This window comes from Xenopus tropicalis, chromosome 5 (assembly GCF_000004195.4).
Source record: "Xenopus tropicalis strain Nigerian chromosome 5, UCB_Xtro_10.0, whole genome shotgun sequence".
Taxonomy (NCBI): domain Eukaryota; kingdom Metazoa; phylum Chordata; class Amphibia; order Anura; family Pipidae; genus Xenopus; species Xenopus tropicalis.
Genome location: NC_030681.2, coordinates 15,784,816 through 15,806,282, shown reverse-complemented (window position 1 = coordinate 15,806,282; position 21,467 = coordinate 15,784,816). Strand labels below are relative to the sequence as shown.

Below are 21,467 nucleotides of genomic sequence, written 5' to 3'. Positions count from 1 at the left end.
CTCAACTTTTTTATTGAAACCAGCATCAAAAATCCGAAACCTCTTAAAGTTTCGTGACAAAAGAAGGATCTTCAAGGAAAGGGAAGGGACCTCTGCCATTGGCTTCTACATGACCTTGGCAAGTTTAACCTGGTGAACTGTCGGATTTGGATTTTTAGCAGTTTAGATACATAGTAAATCTTGAAAAAGTCACAATTTCTTTTCCATGAGACCTTAAGCGCTAAAAATCCAAATTGAAAAAAAAATCTGATGGTTAGCAAATGGGCCCCTTAGACTATTTAACCTAAGGGCAACAACACCTTACACTTCCCCTGGAGCTATGGGAACACATCCCTCTCCCAGGACCTCCTGAAGTAGTGATGAAATTAGCCTCTTGGGTCCTCTACAGAAATAAGAAATTTTCTATAAATAATGAATAAAAAATTCTGTACAATTTCTAAAATAATCAAGTTACTGTTTATTATCCCTGTCTCAGAAATCAACAAACTCAAAGTAGGCACGTTCCAGAATCTTGATTGTATACAAATGTTGGTATAGAATATGAAATACAGATGGAGCAGTTAATAATTTGGTTGTTACCATAGAATATGAACTAAAGATGGAGTAGGATTAAATGGTGCCTATGTTGTTACTGTGCTTGTTTCACCATGTTGAACCACAAGGCACCATTAAAGCCTACTCCATCTCTTGGTTAAAAAAATGTAGAACCTCAACATCGTAACATCTAACAGACTAGCATACTGTATGTTCTTGTTTGTCCCGGCAGGTAAGGGAGATGTGTTTGGAGACGTTTTCTGGAAAGAAACCACCCTCGCCCCATCTTGTGCAAACGTCCGAGCCCTGACCTACTGTGACCTTCATGTAATCAAAAGAGATGCCTTACAGAAAGTTCTGGATTTCTACACCGCCTTCTCCCACTCCTTTTCCAGAAATTTAATTCTTACGTACAACTTGCGGAAAAGGGTAAGTGTTAACTCTGTTTACTGATAATCTTGTTAATGGTCTTTCTTACAAATGGGTTATTTTATTCTAAATATGCCAAATTTATAAATCACGTAAATAATTCAAGGTTGGCCAGAAGGAAATTGCAACAGCAGTCACAAATGATGTTGTCCGAGCCAAATATTGGTGAGCAGCATAGCGAATCAGCTATAAGGGCACTATAAGGTCTTCAGCCAGGGCCCTCGTTCCATGAAGGCATGTACAGTACCTAGGGCGGCAGATTTATAGAATGTCTATGAAGATTCTCATTCATTCAAGTCATGAGATACAGTATCTAGTAGAGTTAAGTCTAAAGCAAATTTCCCGTGCCCATCGTCAGACAGGTGTATACGATGGTGCTGCATTGGTTGGCAATGGGGCAGTTGGAGTTCTGGTAAATACTGAAATACAACCCTGTCTTTTTCTTAGGAAAGCCCCCCAAGCGGCAAATTCTAAATAACCTTTGTTTGTTTTCTAAACTTCCATTATGCACAATGAGAGTAACTGTCTTTAAAGGTGTAGTTGACCTTTATTTATTTGTTATAGAATGCTCTGTTTCCAGCAACTTTGCAATTGGTCTTCCTTATTTATTTTTTATAGTTTTTGTTTTACTTGCCTTCCTCTTCTACATCTTTCCAGGCTAAGTTCCTTAATACAAGTCACAGAACCCCGAGGTGACTCCTATTATTCTTGAGGTTCATAGGCGTGAGTGCAAGTTATTGCTTTGATGGGTTTCTACATAATTGCCTTCTGTTCTCCGTTTATAGTTTAATATTTGTTAAACTATAATAGGTGGGGATATCGGGAGAAGATCTGCTCGCTTGGCAACCTCGCCAGGCGAGCGGATCTTTACGTGTATGGCCACTATTAGTCATTTGAATTTGATCATTGAGGAGATTGGGAGCCAGTGAAGAGATATGAATAGGGGAGCGACAGATGTGGAGCGGTGAGATAGATGAATGAGTCTAGTTTAGAACAGATTGGAGTTGTGACAACTAGTGATGAGTGAATCTGTCCCGTTTGGCTTCGCCGAAAAATTTGCAAATCTTTCAAAAGATTGGTGAAACGGTGAAAAATTTGCGGAAAAGTTGCGCGTCAAAAAAATTGTCACTCGCGGCTATTCTTTTATCGTGCAGCTATTCTTTTGTTGTCCGTGGCTATTGTTTTGTCGCCCGGCTGTTCTTTTGTCGCCCGCGGCTATTCTTTTGTTGCCCGCGACAATTTTTGGACGCAAGGCGAATTTTTCTGCGGCAAAACAATCCGCCAATGGCGAAACGCGGAAATTCGCTGCAAATCCATGCCTGGCGAAACATTTCGCCCATCACTAGTGACAGCCGATGTGTTGGGATACCTGTTATAGACTACCATTAGAAATGGCTGTTTTTCGATATTTTATTTTAAGATTCTAGACATATTCCAGTTGCTTTGAAATTTGGGGGGTTTGGGGGAGTTCACTTCTGCGCCGTCACAATATAGCATCGGCTAAAGGGTCCATATAATATATAGACGCAAATATGTTCCACCAACCATATGTACTGTGCATCCATCCAAACATGCATATTTTACATGTAACTGACAATCTGGACACAGTGTATTGCATTTACAGGACGGAGCCCTTGTAGCCTTGGGTAGGTAACCTTGGACCACTTATTGATAGTGCACTGAGTACTTTTGGTGGGGGAACATTACCGTAAATCACACTTAAGTTAATTTGCTGTATATTAAAGCAAAACTAATATAGAGGATGTCATATTGATTCACGTCAGCCTTGGGCCGGTCAGTGTGTAGCACAATGTGTGCAGCCCTATGTGTCCTCAGGTGGCTTCACTTTCCCAAGCAACCAAGCGGCTCAAGTCATGCATTCCTATAGGGAAACACATGCGGCTTTAATCTGATTTTTGAATTTAAACAGTGGGGTTATGCCCTGAAATAGATCTGTGCAGTTGATTTACAGCACCATTTTGTGTCACTGGAAGGAATGATACAATTAAGTTATTTTATTAGGCACATATAGTCCAAGAATTTGACCTGCAATACTCTGGATCGAATAAAATATCTCTGTATAACTGTCTGCTTCTGTCCCGTTTTATCTTGTCCTGCTTTAAAGTGTCATATATTTTAGCTCATATTAAAATCAGACTTCCAGCTTAATGAATTGCATTCTTATGAATTTATACTAAAAGTGATCAAAGCACATAACTATGGGCCAACCATTGCCTATAACCCCACCCAGTCTGCCCATTTCTGTGCCCATTTACTGACTCATTTGCTGCCCCCATCCACATATCCCCCTCCCAGCCCATCAATTTCCCTGCCCCCATCCACATACCCCCCTCCCAGCCCATCAATTTCCCTGCCCCCATCCACATACCCCCCTCCCAGCCCATCAATTTCCCTGCCCCCATCCACATACCCCCCTCCCAGCCCATCAATTTCCCTGCCCCCATCCACATACCCCCCTCCCAGCCCATCAATTTCCCTGCCCCTATCCACATACCCCCCTCCCAGCCCATCAATTTCCCTGCCCCTATCCACATACCCCCCTCCCAGCCCATCAATTTCCCTGCCCCCATCCACATACCCCCCTCCCAGCCCATCAATTTCCCTGCCCCCATCCACATACCCCCTCCCAGCCCATCAATTTCCCTGCCCCTATCCACATACCCCCCTCCCAGCCCATCAATTTCCCTGCCCCCATCCACATACCCCCCTCCCAGCCCATCAATTTCCCTGCCCCCATCCACATACCCCCTCCCAGCCCATCAATTTCCCTGCCCCTATCCACATACCCCCCTCCCAGCCCATCAATTTCCCTGCCCCCATCCACATACCCCCCTCCCAGCCCATCAATTTCCCTGCCTATTACATTATAACCCCACCCCCAAATTATGGCATGTCCCGCTCCCAACCCAAAGGCCGGTATTAGTCACAGATAAAGGTGGCAACCCTATGCAAGTTAGGGGGCGGGAGGGGGGCAACTATGTGCCTTCTCCCGTCCACCCCTCTTGGATAGAGAGCTGCCTAACACAGCTAATCTCAGGTTAGGCAGAGGCCTGTAGCCATTCTTGCAAAGTGCAAATAAATGGCTGATTGCAACCATTTTATTGCACTTTGTTGCTGTTTTATACATAGTAAATGGACCCTAGAATATCCAGCCCTTGAATATTCACCTATCCAAAATGTAATTAGAATTCACCCATGGGAATGTTGCTGACCCAACATTTTATTAGAATTCACCAATGGGAATGTTGCTGACCCCACATTTTATTAGGATTCACCAATGGGAATGTTGCTGACCCCACATTTTATTAGGATTCACCAATGGGAATGTTGCTGACCCCACATTTTATTAGGATTCACCAATGGGAATGTTGCTGACCCCACATTTTATTAGGATTCACCAATGGGAATGTTGCTGACCCCACATTTTATTAGGATTCACCAATGGGAATGTTGCTGACCCAACATTTTATTAGGATTCACCAATGGGAATGTTGCTGACCCCACATTTTATTAGGATTCACCAATGGGAATGTTGCTGACCCCACATTTTATTAGGATTCACCAATGGGAATGTTGCTGACCCCACATTTTATTAGGATTCACCAATGGGAATGTTGCTGACCCCACATTTTATTAGGATTCACCAATGGGAATGTTGCTGACCCCACATTTTATTAGGATTCACCAATGGGAATGTTGCTGACCCCACATTTTATTAGGATTCACCAATGGGAATGCTGCTGATGATAAAACCTAATTACAGATGGCAGAGAATTCACCAACGAGGCTGCTGCTTACCAGCACTGTGTCAGTCATCTGATTTGTGTCATTGTGACATTACTCTGGAATCGGGTCTCAGGAGGGAGGACTTACTGCTGTCTAGCTGTTCTGTGATGGAAGAACCGTGGCTAAACCATGTTTAATTTGTAGGAAACAACACAGAGGCAGATTTACACCGATCAGGTGGGATTCTAATTGGAGGATTCTTTTGCATGATTTTAGTGTTTGCTGCCAGGGCATTATGGGAGTTGTACCCTGGTTACAAACAAGCAGGGCCCCGTTGCTGTATTGGGTGCTCTTGGCCCAGGTTCCTGCCTCCCCCCTTTTTCTGCAGTGTGTTCAGCAGAATATTACGCTATCAGCAAACAGCATCAAAAATTAATGATGTTGAGCTGTAATTGGATCAGTGTTGCTATCAAACAAAGTGATAACCTGTCCCCTTGGTTTCTATGATTACACAGTTGCAGAGAAATTATATAAGTAATATATCCTCAGTATTTCTTGGTGTCCCAGGCACACTGGTTTCCATTCTGCTGCTAGTGACGACACAATGGAATATACCGAATATAGACTCAGCAAGTCATTTTATATTTGTTCTCTGATCTCCCATTGCTCTTAGGGGTATCATTTCAAAGGAGACCTCTAATTTATATAATAGGTTCCTCTGACCTAAGTTTTCAGTGGGAACAACCTCTTTTTGAGTTAACCCTGGCAGATGTCCCCGCCTCTGGCTTTCCCCATGGCAACACAGCCTCCCCCCAGCCAATTCCAGGACAGGAGGAAGGAAAGAGTGATCGTCTGTCACCTGACCCAGTTTCCTCCTCCCACATCATCCAAAGGAAGGAATATGTATACAATTATTTTGGAACTTTTACTTTTTATATTTGAATTGAAATATGTGGCTGTGATGTTGAGTGGGTATACAGCAATAGGGGAGTGGCCAAAAAGTGGGTGTGTAGTTCTACAGGCCCCTTCCTACCCCCGGATTTGATTTTGGCAAACCTCAAGTTATGCGTGTTCTATTGTTTGTAACTGTTTTGTTTGCATTCTTCCAATAAGTAAGTCCTCATTTACCTTCATGACATCCTCCCACTAAGAGGTATCTTATGGCCTACTAGTGCCCTTAATTGTACCATATAGAAGTGCCAGTTTCTGTAGACCCTGTCTTCCCAGAGGTCCTGGTGTATATTGCACAGTCTGGTCTACTATCAGAGTCGGACTGAGACCCCAGGGGCCCACCAGAAAACCTTAGACCCTAGGCCTACTCTCCAAACTATTTTTCCTCCTTTCCTCACCCAACCTCTTTATTCTCCTAGTCTCTTTTATTTATATTCCAACATCTATTCTTCCATCTATTTCTCTTCTTTGTTTTCATTCAGAAATAGGGAATGACCATGAATTAGGCCAAATGGTCAGGGGCAGGAGGGCCCACTGACCCCTGGGCCCACCGGGAGTTTTCCTGGTATCCTGGTCCAACACTGTCTACTATTAATATTATGCTTCATAGTGCTGGCATATTCCACAGCACTGTACAGAGATTGCTTATCAGTTCCTGATCTTGCAGAGATACAGTCTAAGGTATCAGGCACTATAGATAGCTTTACTATGGGAGGAAACCCAGGCAAGCACAATCTTCTAGCTCTTATGCTCATTGCATCCATGGCTTTTGCTCTAGGGTTTATTATACATTAGCATGCTGGGGCTTATTAACAAAAACTGTGCAGTGTTCAAAGTGCAAAGTCTAGACGCAAATTGGCACACAATGCAGATTTTGTCCCCCAAAATATTAGCACCTAATTCATTTGGTGGCCGTTGATACAGAACCCTAAGAGAACTCTTGAATTACCATCAGGTCCAGGCTTCCAGGAATTAATGGGCGCATTGGCACTTACCCCAAGTTGCAAAGGAGCTTGTATGGATGCAAGTGAAAAGCATCAGCACACACTCAGTGTTGAGTCGCATTTGGTGCTTTGCAGTTGTGCTGGCCTCAGTAAATAAGCCTTTCCTTGTACTAACTGCAACTGCGTGACTGCGTCAGAAAGCGAGAGATGATATCTTTCTGAAACACAGAAGTCATTTCCATTTGTTTTACTATCTCTGTGCTGGAGAACCTTCAGCCTCAGTGCTTGTACTGTAAATATAATGATTATCCTGACCGATGTGACTCCTGCTGCTTAAATGATTTCTCTTCAAATATATGTCTACACCAAATACTGAGAAGCCCAGACAGCCGCGGCACCGGAACCGAATGTGAGCAGCCTCCTGCTATGATGGAGTCCCAGGTAGCATTTTCCAAAGCTACGATATGTTTTAAAAGTTTGTCATCATTTCTATGCCATCATAGATAGGAAAGCTACCAGCCATTCTAAGATAACTTTCACTGGAAATTGTTTTTACAAAATTCTAAAAAATTGTCAGTTCTCTTTACTATAGAGCAGTGGTTCTCAACCTTCCTTATACCGCGGCCCTTTAATACAGTTCCTTGTGTTGTGGTGACCCCCAACCATAAAATTATTCCGAAGACCATAGGAAATATGTGTTTTTCGATGGTCTTAGGCAACCCCTGTGAAAGGATCGTTCAACCCCAAAAGGGGCCTGACCCACAGGTTGAGAACCGCTGCTATAGAGACTTATGAGGAGGGATCTTCTTAGTCATACCCATGCAGTAATAGGGTTCTGCAATCAGTAGGACCCAAATAACTCTCGAAGTGGTTTAATACAAAAAAAAATGCTAGATTTTGTTTCTTTTGGTGCAATGGCCTAGACTGATGTTGTTCACTGGTTCCTCCATGCTGAAAAGTCATAAGGCAAAATGTGATCTTGAATTGTTGCCATGTTGACTTTTTTCCAAACGTGAATTTTCAAGTTTAATCAATTAAAAGAATCTTAAAAATTCAAGTTAAAAAATGCAGCAGCTAAAGCTGTTTCGTAAGAATTTGTAAAAATGTGATTGGCTCAATGACAATATCTTGTTCTATGTAATAGATGTTATATGCAACCCAATGTAAGGGCAGTTTCTACTTTATAGTATAGAAACCCATTAAACTATTGGTCAGATTTGTACGCATTACTACTGGTACAAGAGTCTATATCAGAATATTAATCTTGTGACCTGTCAAACACATGAGTATGTCCCTGGGTACAGTGTTGGCAGCATCGCATGATGACACTATGGTGAGTTTTCTTATCTTGCTTGTGGCTCTTGTTTTGATGCTGGGAAGTTTCCCATTGGTTCTTGTGCTTGTCAATCTTGTCCTTCTCTTTAAATTGTATTTCCTGTTCGGTCCTTACCCAATGCTGTTTTGTTAGAACCTGCTCTGTCCTGTTTTACCTGTCCTGCTGCTTTCTCTGGTTTTTGACCATTGCCTGATCTGGTTTGTGACTCTTACCATATGTCTTGACCCCCTTTGGCCTGACCTTGACTGGTTTTGTTTCAACCCCCTTCTTACATCGCTGTAACACAATTCTAAAGTAGAGTAGGTTCTCTACAAGGTACTGGCAGATGTCTCCTGCCTCAAAGAAGGATTAGACCACCCCTAGCTGCCCTGTTGGGTTCAAATGTCAACACATGACCTTCAGCTTGTTCCAGTCAAGCTTCATATGGTGGAAATTTCAAGAACCTTTAAAGACTGACTGAAGGTCCCCATACACGGGATGATAGTAGCTGCCCTACTATTGTTCCCTTGGACCAATATCTGCCCGACCAATATCTGGCCTGAAATCAGCCAGATCTCGATTGGGCAGGTTAGAAAATCTAGTCGGATCGGGGACCACATCGGCTCGTTGATGCGGTCCCCGGACCGACTTTGCCTATGCCAGTCATTATAATTCAATCATTTGGCTCCAGGGCCAAACGATCAAATTAGCCTGGATTCGCTCGCTTGGCGACATCGGAACGCGAGTGGATCTGCCAGTGTATGGGGACCTTTAGAATTTGTAAGATAGCTGGTACTTGTCCACTTTCAAAAAATTATATCAATACCCATATTAGCAGAAATTCATACATATTATTGAATGAATGCTCTGTATTATACAACGTTGCACTACAGTACATCACCCAGTATACTGTTCCTATTGTCCCTACACAGAGATTGATAAGATGTTGGGATCTGGAACCCTAAAGCGATGGGCATGGGCATATTATATTCTCTGAGCATAGCGACTTTTAAACTCATAATTCTGACTTTAATAAGTCACAATTTCTGACATTAAAAAGTATAAATTGTGACTTTAAAACTAAAACTTAAGACTTTTTAAAGTCAAAATTATGAATTATGAATTAGTCAGAATTATAAGTTTAAAAGTCAGAATTTTGAGTTTTACAGTTTTACAAGTCATATTGTAACAGAAATTTGTGTTTTGTGGCACCCAGTGCTCTTCATTAGAAAATACCGTTATGTTTGTGTTATAAAAAGCATATAGAGAACTCTCAAATAAAAAACTGTCAACATTTTCACATTGTGAGTTTAGGATATGAATTATTGCATCATACTTTCTCCTTTTTAATCCTGCCACCCTTCTGAAATTTTAGATACAGCTGTCACAGAAAAAGTATCAGGAGTAAAAATGTATCGGGGCACTCAAAAATCATAGACATCAATGTGTTTAGCTTCCCCTTTGGGACACAGTTTCTAATCGTAGACTGGTAGAACTATATCCCCCTACAGTTCCTACAGTGCAGTTTAGTTTGGGTTTCTGGAAAATAGCTTTATTCTAGCAGAGAAATAAATAATGAATGTATAAATTATTGATGAGGAGTTTGAGAAGATCTCAAGGGAGCAGATTAGTCATTGTTGGCCAAGGCTGGGAAAAGGCAAGCAAAACAGAAAGAGAGAGGGAAAAAGACAGAGTAAGGAGAAGCATCAGACTGTAACGCTGACACGGTGCTGAGAGAGAGATAATCTTCCCTAAGTTGCTTTTCTTTCTAAAGACTCCTAATTCCATTATACAGATTTATATCGCAAATGATAGGTGCACCGACAAATCTGAAATGAGAAGACTTCTTATATGTAATAATACCGTGGATATTCGCACAATAAACCATTGAAATCAGCCGGCATGTAACTGTCACAAGATAGGAAGGGACAGTGATATTCTAAGGCCATTTCCAATGATGTTCATTTTTTATTTTTGGTGGTTTTTCAATTACTTATGTTTTTATTTTGTGCAGCTCGCAAGCTTGGAACTTTAAATACCATTTGGTTGCCAACCAAACAGCAGTTTGCAAGTCAGGTTACAGTAGATACAGTAGGATACAGTAGAACCCCCATTTTGCAATTGTCAGGGGAAGTACATTATGTATTATCTATTGGTGTTTCACAAATACAGTGGAAAAGTTAAAATCAGGGTATTTAAGATAGAGGTTTCACTGTAGCAGAGGGCCTCAAAAGAAAGAAAAGCAATATGTAAGGAAAAATGATGAAACTGCAGCCTCAGAATGGAGACTTGCCCAATCCAACTGCAAGTCTGCATAGGGACACCTGGGAAAGGTAAGATGGAGTTGCTCCATTCCCCCCCCCCCCACCAGTCTAGAGTAAAAAAAAAACACAATTATTCCATTTACTGGGTGGTACCTAACGTATTGGCGCCCCCTAGTGTCTGTAAAGTGAAATAATAGCAAACGAACCCCAACAGGTATTTCCTGACCCCAAAAAAGGTCAACCAGATAATTTCTCAGATAAAATCCTATTGACTTAATTGACCAATCATAACTGTGCATGTTGTTGCTTATTAAAAACACCCACCTCATGCTTGTACCCCTTAAATGAGCCATTGTTAATGGAATATCTAGTAAACAAACTGTAAATACCTAGATAGTGGGAAACCTATCCACGAGGGACCCCATTAGAGTGATTTCATCCCTCTCTCCAACCTGATCTTACGGTAGAACCAACTTGATTGCAAGTCACATGTAAGGCCCTTCCCCGTTAGTAACCCCCTAACCCCACTTTATTATTATCTTCTTATCATTAAGGTTCAGATCTAATGACACTGAAAAGACAAAAGTTTAAGGGTAAAGACATGTGGAGCTACTTAGTAGCAGCTACTTGTCACGGCTACTAAACTCCAGAAAAACCCCTGCCATAGAGAGTACTGAGAATAGCCTCTACTAAAACACACGTAGAGACAGATATCAGTAAATGATCAGCATTGTCTATTGTAGTAGCCGTGACAAGTATTGATGAGCGAATCTGTCCCTGATTTGCGAAACGGCGAAAAATTTGCGAAACGGCGAAAATGTTGCGCGTCAAAGAAAATTGTCACCTGCGGCTATTATTTCGTTGCACGGCTATTATTTCGTCGCCCGCGGCTATTATTTCGTCGTACGGCTATTATTTCGTCGCCCGCTGCTATTATTTCGTCGCACGGCTATTATTTCGTCGTACGGCTATTATTTCATCGCCCGCGGCTATTATTTCGTCGCACGGCTATTATTTCGTCGCCCGCGGCTATTATTTCGTCGCACGGCTATTATTTTGTCGCACGGCTATTATTTCGTCGCCCGCGGCTATTATTTCGTCATACGGCTATTATTTCGTCGCCCGCGGCTATTATTTCGTCGCACGGCTATTATTTTGTCGCACGGCTATTATTTCGTCGCCCGCGGCTATTATTTCGTCGCACGGCTATTATTTTGTCGCTCACGACTATTATTTTGTCGCCCGCGGCTATTATTTAGTTGCCTGCGGCTATTATTTTGTCGCACAGCTATTATTTCGTCGCCCGCGGCTATTATTTTGTTGCACGGCTATTATTTTGTTGCGCGGCTATTATTTTGTTGCGCGGCTATTATTTTGTTGCGTGGCTATTATTTTGTCGCCTGCGACATTTTTTGGACGCACAGCGTATTTTTCCGCGGCGAATGTTTTCATCCGTTTCGCGAAACAATCCGCCAATGGCGAAACACGGAAATTCACTGCGAATCCATGCCTGGCGAAACATTTCGCCCATCACTAGTGACAAGGATCTGGTACTAGTAGCTCTGTGTGTCTTCACCCTAAAGGAATTAAAAGGCCCAAGAAGATTGAAATTCCAAATGGTTGAGGGCAATGTGCGCTGCAGTATGAGCACGTTCCAGATCTCATGTTTGCATAATGACTGTTAGACATGAGTTATTATAATCTAATGTAGATGTAGAGCTTGTGGAAAATGCATGATGAGGATAATTAAAAAAAATAAATTGCTCAGATGATCTTTTCTGAACATATTCCTTAAGGATATTTACCGGCATTTGTGTGCAGCAGATTAGCCATTTGAAATCAAGTGCTTGATATTAATTGGAAGGCATTGCCTCATTGTCAGTGTTCTTCATGTTATCGGGATGTTTGGATGGCTTGCAATTCGATTATGTGAATAATGTCTCTATTAAGTCTGACAGTCCCTTATTATATTGTTATAGAAGGGGGGAAACTCCTATTTTCTTAATTAGAATAAAAGTAAACAACCCCCCCCTCAAGGTTGCCACCTTTCTAGACAGTTTTTAGTAGGTGGAGGCGGGCACAAAAGGGAGCAGATCATGTAAATTGCCACCAAATTGCCATTGGTTTGTGCACTCCAAAATGGATCTCAGAGACCTGCATGTGCCCCATGGATACAGCACTGCCTGTGTTTGGCAGCACTGTATTCATGAAGGCCAATGGGGAGGAACATGGGCATCTCCTTAGCATCCACTAACATGACATCATTCAGACCAGCAAGTTAGGGATAGGCTACAACAGAACTCTGCATTTAGTGTCATGTTAGTGACAGGGCTGCCTTGAACCATCTGCCATTTTATTATGGTGTTGCACTGGATCTCCAATCCGGCACTGGGTGCCAAGCACAACCAGGGCTTCTTTATGGATCTGCTCTACCACTTGCACCTGGAGTCATAGTAACGCCTATGGTCTTCCTAACCAAGAAGCCAATATAACATTTTCATTGAACTTTATGCAAAGAAGGTTGTTACATTTGGGGTCCAATGGAACCCGTCAATGGATTTTCTTTTCATTTTCGTTCTGGATTTTAATTTGTTTTTCAATTTGGATCTTTTAATGAATGACTAGAGATTTGTGGTTTTAGTGGAAATTTAGTTGTGGTTTCAAAAAACTCTAAAACCACAGCAATTCGAAAATGTTGATAAATGGGCCACTATAGTGCAGCCTAGATTTATGGCACAGAGATGGCATTTGGACAACGCAAGAGCCTTCTGAAGGGACAACAGATATGGGTGACATAAGCCTAAGGCCACTCACAGTGCCATAACTAGGTAAAGAGTGGCCAACAAAGGGACCTATTCACCAGCAGAGCCAATTGATATTATTGTCCAACTTAGTGTCTTGCACTTAACACAAGAGCAAGGGCAAGGTGTGCAAGGTGCTTATAGTAAATGCATCACGTGACATGGAGCAAATGCTTTCTCTGATGTTTTTGTGCTTTCCAACTTATTAAACGACCCAAGTTTCCTTTGCGTTCAGTGGAACTTCACAATCTTTATTTTAAATAACCTGCTGTGGTCCGTATTTATTATAGTAGCACAGTGATCCCCAACCAGTGGCTCAGGAGCTATATGTTGCTCTCCAACTCCTTTGTTGTTGCTCCTGGTGGCTCAGGCTAGCAGTCCACATGGGGCTACCAAATAACCATTCAAAGTCCTTATTGGGTATCCACAAATACATTTTTTCATGCTTGTGTAGCTCATCAACACTTTTTACATCTGAGTGTGGCTCATGAGTAAAAATGCCGTAGCATCTCTGGACATCTTCCTCCCTGGTAATAATGTAGCTCAGAGCACAGGAAAGTAGGTCAAGGCTCCAGAAAGAACACACATATGTGTTTGTAGACACCCAGAGATTCAAACAATTCATTTAAAAATAATTAAGCATTAGCAGATCAATGAAAGCCAGTCTCATTTATTGACTTGTTTATATACTGTGAGATAGGGAAGACTTTGCACAAAAAGTGGTTCATGTAGTGTTTTGATTGGCTGAATCAATGACAACCTTGTTTTCTTTCAGTGCCTACTGGCACTGCGATAGCCTTAAGCCTAGAGGTTCTTGGACTACAGCTAGGATTGCCAGCTCTTCTCAAAATATCAACCTTTTATATATATATACTGTATATATATATATATATATATGTTGACTTTCTTCTCTATTAATAACGGTGGCATCAAGTATCATATTTACTGGCCAGGTCCGTAAAACACCAGGCAACTACAACTTCAAACATAATCTAGCACATAAGTAATGTTGAGAGACTTTATGATGAGAGCCAGTGTCGGACTGGCCCACAGAGATATCAGGAAAACTCCTGGTGGGCCCAGGTGTCAGTGGGATCTCTTGCTTTGGCCTATTTCTTGGGTACTGTATACCCTACTTTTGTAGAGGAACAAAGAGGCCTAATATATGAAAGAATACAGTATAGCATATATAGAAAAAGACTAGGATAACAAAGAGGTTAAGGGAGGAGAGGAGGAATAATAGTTTAGAGAGTGGGCAATGGACTTTCTGGTGGGCCCCTGACTTCTCAGTCCGACACTGCTGAGATATGAAGTCTAGAACTATCAGGTATGGATTCTCCAAGTAGCTATTACCCTGCCAGCTCTCCAGGACCAGCAGCCCACTAAAAGCTAGAGCATACACACTGAGAATCTACTGACCTACGTACAACTGTCTCTATGGCCCAGTAACATGGGACTATGTACCAGTAGTAGGCATGATCCTCGCTGGAGTCTCTGTAATTAAATTCAGGCCTAGGAAGAGGAGCAACCCATTTTATTGTGTCTTTACATCTCCTTGGCCAGTTTGCACCTCTTTCCTATGTGGAAAGACTTCCAGCATTAAGTTGACATGGCAGCTAAGCATTTACGTTTTGCCTTCTAATGCATCATGTCACAGATTCTATAAAGGCTTCTTGCTCTGTGTGTAGTTACAAATCCCAGGTTGCGAGCATTCTGGATAACAGGTCCCATACCTGTGTAGCCCACTTTTGGTACTACTAAACTTCTAATATGCATTTGGTTGCGTGTGGTGCTAACAGGAGCCCTGTACCCCCGCTTACTATGGGGGAGCAGGTATACTTTATGCTGGCGTGCCTCCACCCAGGGTAGGGATAGGTTGAACTGTAACACCCCTCCCTGGGAAACTCTGTACTGTCCTCCTTATGCAGGGACTCCCTGCAACCCCCGTGACCTTGCCCCCCTTGGGGTGGTTGCTTACCAAGCAGTTGAGGATCCAATCCTTGAGGAATTAACCAAGACACTGAAAGTGCTGATTAACCAGATGAACTTGTTTATTATATTCACACAGAGTATCCAGGAGTATGATATGCAGGTTCAGGTACTTTCTCCTTAATTCTCTTAGGAGACCCTCTTGCTTAGGCCTATTCCCTGGTACTCCCGCCAAGAGATCCTTTCTTAGAGTTCTCCCTGGTACTCCCACCAAGAGACACTCCCTTAGGACTCTCCCCGGTACTCACGCCAAGAATACCCTCTCGCTTAGGCAATCTCCTTTCTGTGGTCCCTAGCTACCACCTGAGCTGGCCACTTAGTTGTACCTGAACTTCGGCCAGTAATGGTCTTAACCTCATTAATCTCCTGTTGGGGCTTCAGACTGCCCTTTATAGATACTCTTTCTAACCTTTCACTCCTAGAGTGACTATAACATAACTCTCAGAACTCTAGAACTAGAGCCTGTAGCTAGCCTCATCCCATGAGGTTGGGTCCAGGACAAAAGACCTTACACAAAATGTGTGCCATCCCATTTTATACTTCAGCACCCCACCTAGTGGTTACTGTAAGAACTGCAGGGAAACTCCCTTTTTACACACAAACAGCTAGGACCACCTTTAGGTGTCCATATCCCACAGGGCCACCATCTGGTGCCTGTCTAAAGGGGAACCCATCCTAAGGGGCTCAAATCTTGGGATTCCTACACCTGTATTTCCAAATAGTCATAATCACATGGAAAAATGTTAGGATATTAAGACACTATAAGCCCATTTGCCGTGGGCAGATTGTGCGGAAAAAATAGGGGCCCTGGCCCCTAGCATTCTGACTCAGTGTCAGACTACTTGGACTTTGCTAAAGCGTTTGATACAGTACCTCACAGAAGGTTAATTATCAAATTAAGGAATATTGGCCTAGAACATAATGGGCCTGATTCACTAAAGGGCGATAAAACGTGCGCTATTCTTATTGTGCGCTAAAATTTTTACCGCCGCTTAATTTTGGCGCTTTTTCGCACGATTCACTATAAGCATACTCGCACTTTTTTACGCGCGATATTGCAAGCGTTATTTAACTCGCGAAAGACTATTTCAATGCGGTATTTGCCTGTACATGCGCTAAATTACGCGAATAATCGCCGAATATGAATGGTAGCATAGAAATAGTGCATAAAAATTGTCGAAGCATATAAATGGTGTATATAAATATTAGCCACATATAAATAGTAGATGCTTATAAATAGTAGCCGCTAGTGATGAGCAAATGTGTTCTGGTTTCTTTAGTGAAAAATTAGCAAATCTTTCTAAAGATCCACGAAACGGCAAAAATGTTGTGCGGGCAAAAAAATTGTTGCCCGTGACTATTATTTTTTGACACTTGTATCAATTTGTGGATGTGCGGTGAATTTTTGCGTGGCGAATTTTTTCATGCGTTTTGCCATTGGCGGATTGTTTTGCGAAACGCATGAAAAAATCTGCCACAAAAAAATTCAACGCACGTCCAAAAATTCGCTGCGAATCCATGCCTGGCGAAACATTTCATCACTTGTAAACAAATAGAAATAGTTGCGCAAATGAACGCATGCCATGTTAGCCATACACGCCAATACTTGCAGAAAATTACTGTATTAAAAATGAACATTTCGCTGCAAACTGGCGGCTGCGTCACTCTAGGGGAAACACAGACTTGAATAAATAACACTGTAAGTCCATATTTTATTGCAAAAAATCATTTACTGTACTTTTGTATAATTTTTCGCCTGCCTGTAGTAGGTGTTAATTTCCGTATAGCCGAATGCGATATTTAGCGCGCAAAAGTTATAGTGAATCATGCGATCGTATTCTTTTCAGCGCGGAAATTAACGCAAAACGGTAAAACTAGTGCGAGAAATACCCCATGCGATAATACTATGGTGAATCGCGCGCAAGTTATTTTGTGTTTTTTAACGCGAAAAAGCGTGCGATAATTTTTATCGCCCTTTAGTGAATCAGGCCCAATATTTGTAATTGGATAGAGAACTGGCTGAAGGATAGAGTACAAAGAGTGGTGGTAAATGGAACATTTTCTAATTGGGCCAGTGTGGTTAGTGGGTACCGCAGGGGTCAGTCCTTGGGCCTTTGCTTTTTAACTTGTTTATTAATGACCTGGAGGTGGGCATAGACAGTACTGTTTCTATTTTTGCTGATGACACTAAATTGTGCAAAACTATAAGTTCCATGCAGGATGCTGCCGCTTTGCAGAGCGATTTGACAAAATTGGAAAACTGGGCAGCAAACTGGAAAATGAGGTTCAATGTTGATAAGTGCAAAGTTATGCACTTTGGTAGAAATAATATAAACGTGAACTATCTACTGAATGGTAGTGTGTTGGGGGTTTCCTTAATGGAGAAGGATCTAGGGGTTTTTGTTGATAACAAGTTGTCTAATTCCAGGCAGTGTCATTCTGTGGCTACTAAAGCAAATAAAGTGCTGTCTTGTATAAAAAAGGGCATTGACTCAAGGGATGAGAACATAATTTTGCCCCTTTATAGGTCCCTGGTAAGGCCTCACCTTGAGTATGGGGGGCAGTTTTGGGCTCCAGTCCTTAAGAAGGATATTAATGAGCTGGAGAGAGTGCAGAGACTGCAACTAAACTGGTAAAGGGGATGGAAGGGTTAAACTATGAGGTTAGACTGTCAGGGTTGGGGTTGTTTTCTCTGGAAAAGAGGCGCTTGCGAGGGGACATGATTACTCTGTACAAGTACATTAGAAGGGATTATAGGCAGATAGGGGGGTGGGTCTTTTTTTCCCATAAAAACAATCAACGCACCAGAGGCCCCCCCTTTAGATTAGAGGAACGGAGCTTCCATTTGAAGCAGCGTAGGGGGTTCCTCACGGTGAGGGCAGTGAGGTTGGGGAATGCCCTGCCGGGGGATGTTGGGTAGGGGGTTCCTCACGGTGAGGGCAGTGAGGTTGGGGAATGCCCTTCCTAGTGATGGGGTAATGGCAGATTCTGTTAATGCCTATAAGAGGGGCCTGGATGAGTTCTTGAACAAGCAGAGTACCCAAGGCTATTGTGATACTAATATCTACAGTTAGTACTAGTGGTTGTATATATAGTTTATGTATGCGAGTGTATAGATTGGTAGGTGTGGGTTGGGTGTGCTGGGTTTACTTGGATGGGTTGAACGTGATGGACACTGGTCTTTTTTCAACCCTATGTTACTATGTAACTATGTAACTAGACTGGGGTGTCTAGGGCCCCCTCACTCCAGAACTCTTCCCCTGCCAACAGCCTCCCCCCTACCCACAGGTCCCATCAGATTCTTTCCCGGTGCCCCACTGGCCCAGTCTGACGCAGTTCTGTCTGGATCTTGGTGGGGGATAAAATAAAAATATTTATATTTTGGAATAATTACGTAGTATTTCTAGTATGTATGGGATGTGCAACCTGCAGCCCTCCAGCTGTTGGCGGTTACATTTCCATGATTTCCATATTCCTCCCTTAGGTTCCTGACTTGCCTCTATAATAGCCTAACATCAGGCAAGCACTTAATTTCGCCGGCTTCCGCCAGTACACCTCGAGGATGCATTCGGTTTGCGTCATAAATCCTCATTCAGTATAATAGTTCCAAAGCCTATGAAGTTTTTGGCTCTCAGTAGCCTATACTCTGATGTACGAAGCGCGTCGGGTTTTAATTTTAGCCTGTCCGTAATAAAAGATGGGCTTTGGACTCGAGTTTATGGAGTGCAAAAAGGTATATTAACAACAAGGCTGCTGACTCACAGTTTCTTTATATAGACATATTCGCTTTTCATCCCTTATTCATCGGAGACACGTAAGAAAAAGCTGAGCATAATCACGGATTAGTGGCGAAATGTCACAGTGAAGCACTTTCAATCAGAAAGTTCCCTCAAGCACTGGCGGATGTGTTACGGAATGAGGCAACTTTATCCGCTGGCACTTTTATCCCGTAGTGCGAGATCAGAGGCCTAGAAGGAAAGCTGCTTCTGTTTTTCTCCTTCAAAGAAACACTAGCAAGATAGGAAGAGAGCTCTCTACAGATATGTGCATTTTAATCTGTGTTTGCTATTATTTATACTATAGAGGTCACCAAAAGAGATACTCTTGACCAACCAATTAAATTAAAATTCTAGATGTAAGCAGGAGAGCATTGCCCTTAACTGACCACACAGTTTCATATAGAGAAATTAAATAAAATACTGTGGTTTTCAAAATTAATGATGATCACTGGGCCAACCCTACTTCTTGAGGGGCACTTCATTCTGTTTGCTTGCTTACTTTCCCTTTAGGAGCATGGACTAGTCATCGTCCTGGTGGAGAAGGCCCTGGTTGGCACAAATGTAGAGTTTTTTTTTGCCCACAATGCTGTGTGTTTTTCCAATAATTATAGCTAAGTAGTGTCATCCACTTGGATCCAGTTAATATGGATCCAAATTAGTGTCCATATTGGCAAATTGTGTGCAAGTTTTGTGGCATGTGTTTCTTAATGCATTTGTGAGAGAATACCACCACTTTCAGCATATGGCCACCATAATTGTATTATCCTCCAAAAGAGAAAGTAGCCTTTTATTTTCTTGGATAAAATAAAGTATTGACAACATTTCAGGGCAATTAAATGTAAGTCAAAAGTTTTATAGTGGTTTAATCTTTAGTCTGATTCCAATACATTGTGGGCCTACACTATACTCTGTAGGTCATCTTCTTAGCCTTTATCCTTGGACACTCATCAGACTGGCCCACCGGGATACTGGGGAAAAATCCCAGTGGGCCTTGATACTGTTGGCCCCAAGCTAGCCACCAGTGCTCATTTTCAGACTGAAACAAAATTAAAGATGGTCATGTGGAATGCACGGCCATCTTTAATTTTTTCTCCTGGAGGTACAGCATAGAGAAGTGCAGCAAGGGAAGTGTAGAGTGGAGCAGGGCCGGAACTAGGGGTAGGCAGAAGAGGCAGCTGCCTAGGGCGCAACCATTGGGGGGCGCCATGCAGGAGCCTCTCTTGCCTACCCCTAGTCTGTTCTCCGTTGAACTACAGCTTCGCATCGCACAGCGCAGGTTCAGGGAAGATGTGGCCAACCGGGTTGCCTAGGGCGCCTGGTCGGCTCGGCCCGCCCCTGGAGTGGAGATATAGTGTAGTTGTAGCATGGTTAGCCCTTGACTTGTTACCTAGTAGGCCCCTGGTACCCCAGTCTGACTCTGCGCTCATGTAATTTAGGGGGATCTGCTTTGGGTGGTTATTGGATTTGGAGTTGGTACCGAAAAACTATTCACAGGTCTCTTTTTTTTTAGTCTTATGTTAATTATGCACTTTACAGACCTAGTTCACAAAGGTCAGATAGGTTTTTGGGTTGGCAATAACATTTATAAAGCTCAGACTGTGTCAAAAATCTTTTCTGTCTCTGGGCAGAAGACTGGGAACTGCAAAAAATTGAAAATGTACAACATGGATATCATAGTTCCCTGTTCTTGTACATCACTCAATCTGTATTGAGGTCTGTTTTCTGCTGTCGTTAACATCAGATCCAATGTCACATTTATATGAGGGAAGCAACGGATCTTTGTTTCCCTAAAGCTTCCTCAGAGACTTTGAATACAGTTTCTTTTATTCATCCCTTTCCCCATGTGGCCACACACCAAAAGGCAACATGCGTCATTTTCTTTTATAGCATTAAGCGCAGTTTATTTCTTGCTCAAATAGAAACTGAAGGCCCCATTGAAGGCAGGAGCAGAGTATATTGGGTGTGTGTCAGGAACAATTTTAGGTAGCTTCAGATCTATAATGAATGATTTTGTATTTTGTATTTAATTAGCTCTGATATCTCCCAAAGTAAAATAGAAATTGATGAAAAGCATTTATGTTCTCAAGAAAATAAATAATCTTTAATGGTCCCGATCTTGGAAAAAATTCTTGTGGACACGCTGAACCATATGAGATCTGACCTAATGTAAAATAGAGGACAATATAAGTTGAAAAGTAGAGCAAGATGGAACATTCTTCTTCCATTCATATTCTTCGTGGAAGACGCTGCTTATTGCTTATCTTTTTCTAATAAGCCTTCCCCAACTTGACTACCAACTAGATGACTTCTATGGTTGGGTTGCCTCACTGTTCTTCCTAATGGCCACTTCTTACAGGTTGTAAGTTTAATATTAGTCTAATGTAAATGCAAAATGTTTCCATTTCATGGGCTTCCTTTCAGGGGCTTTATTAATGGAAAAGTATTCATAGTAAGTAACATAGTAACATAGTAAGTTAGATTGAGAAAAGACGTACGTCCATCACGTTCAACCATAATGCCTATATATAACCTGCCTAACTGCTAGTTGATCCAGAGGAAGGCAAAAAACCTCATCTGAAGCCTCTCTAATTTGCCGCAGAGGGGAAAAAATTCCTTCCTGACTCCAAGATGGCAATCAGACCAGTCCCTGGATCAACTTGTACTAAGAGCCATCTCAAGTATTCAGACTCCTTCCTGACTCCAAGATGACAATC

At 42.2% G+C, this 21,467-nt stretch overlaps 1 protein-coding gene across 1 annotated transcript in view; it reads left to right on the top strand.

Moving 5' to 3' along the window:
* Positions 1-21,467, top strand: part of kcnh1 (potassium voltage-gated channel subfamily H member 1) — a 209,006-nt gene that overhangs the window by 156,461 nt on the left and 31,078 nt on the right. The window contains exon 11 of the mRNA XM_031902899.1: positions 767-963. Coding sequence (XP_031758759.1) covers positions 767-963 — 197 coding nt within the window. The remainder of the gene's footprint in view (positions 1-766; positions 964-21,467) is intronic.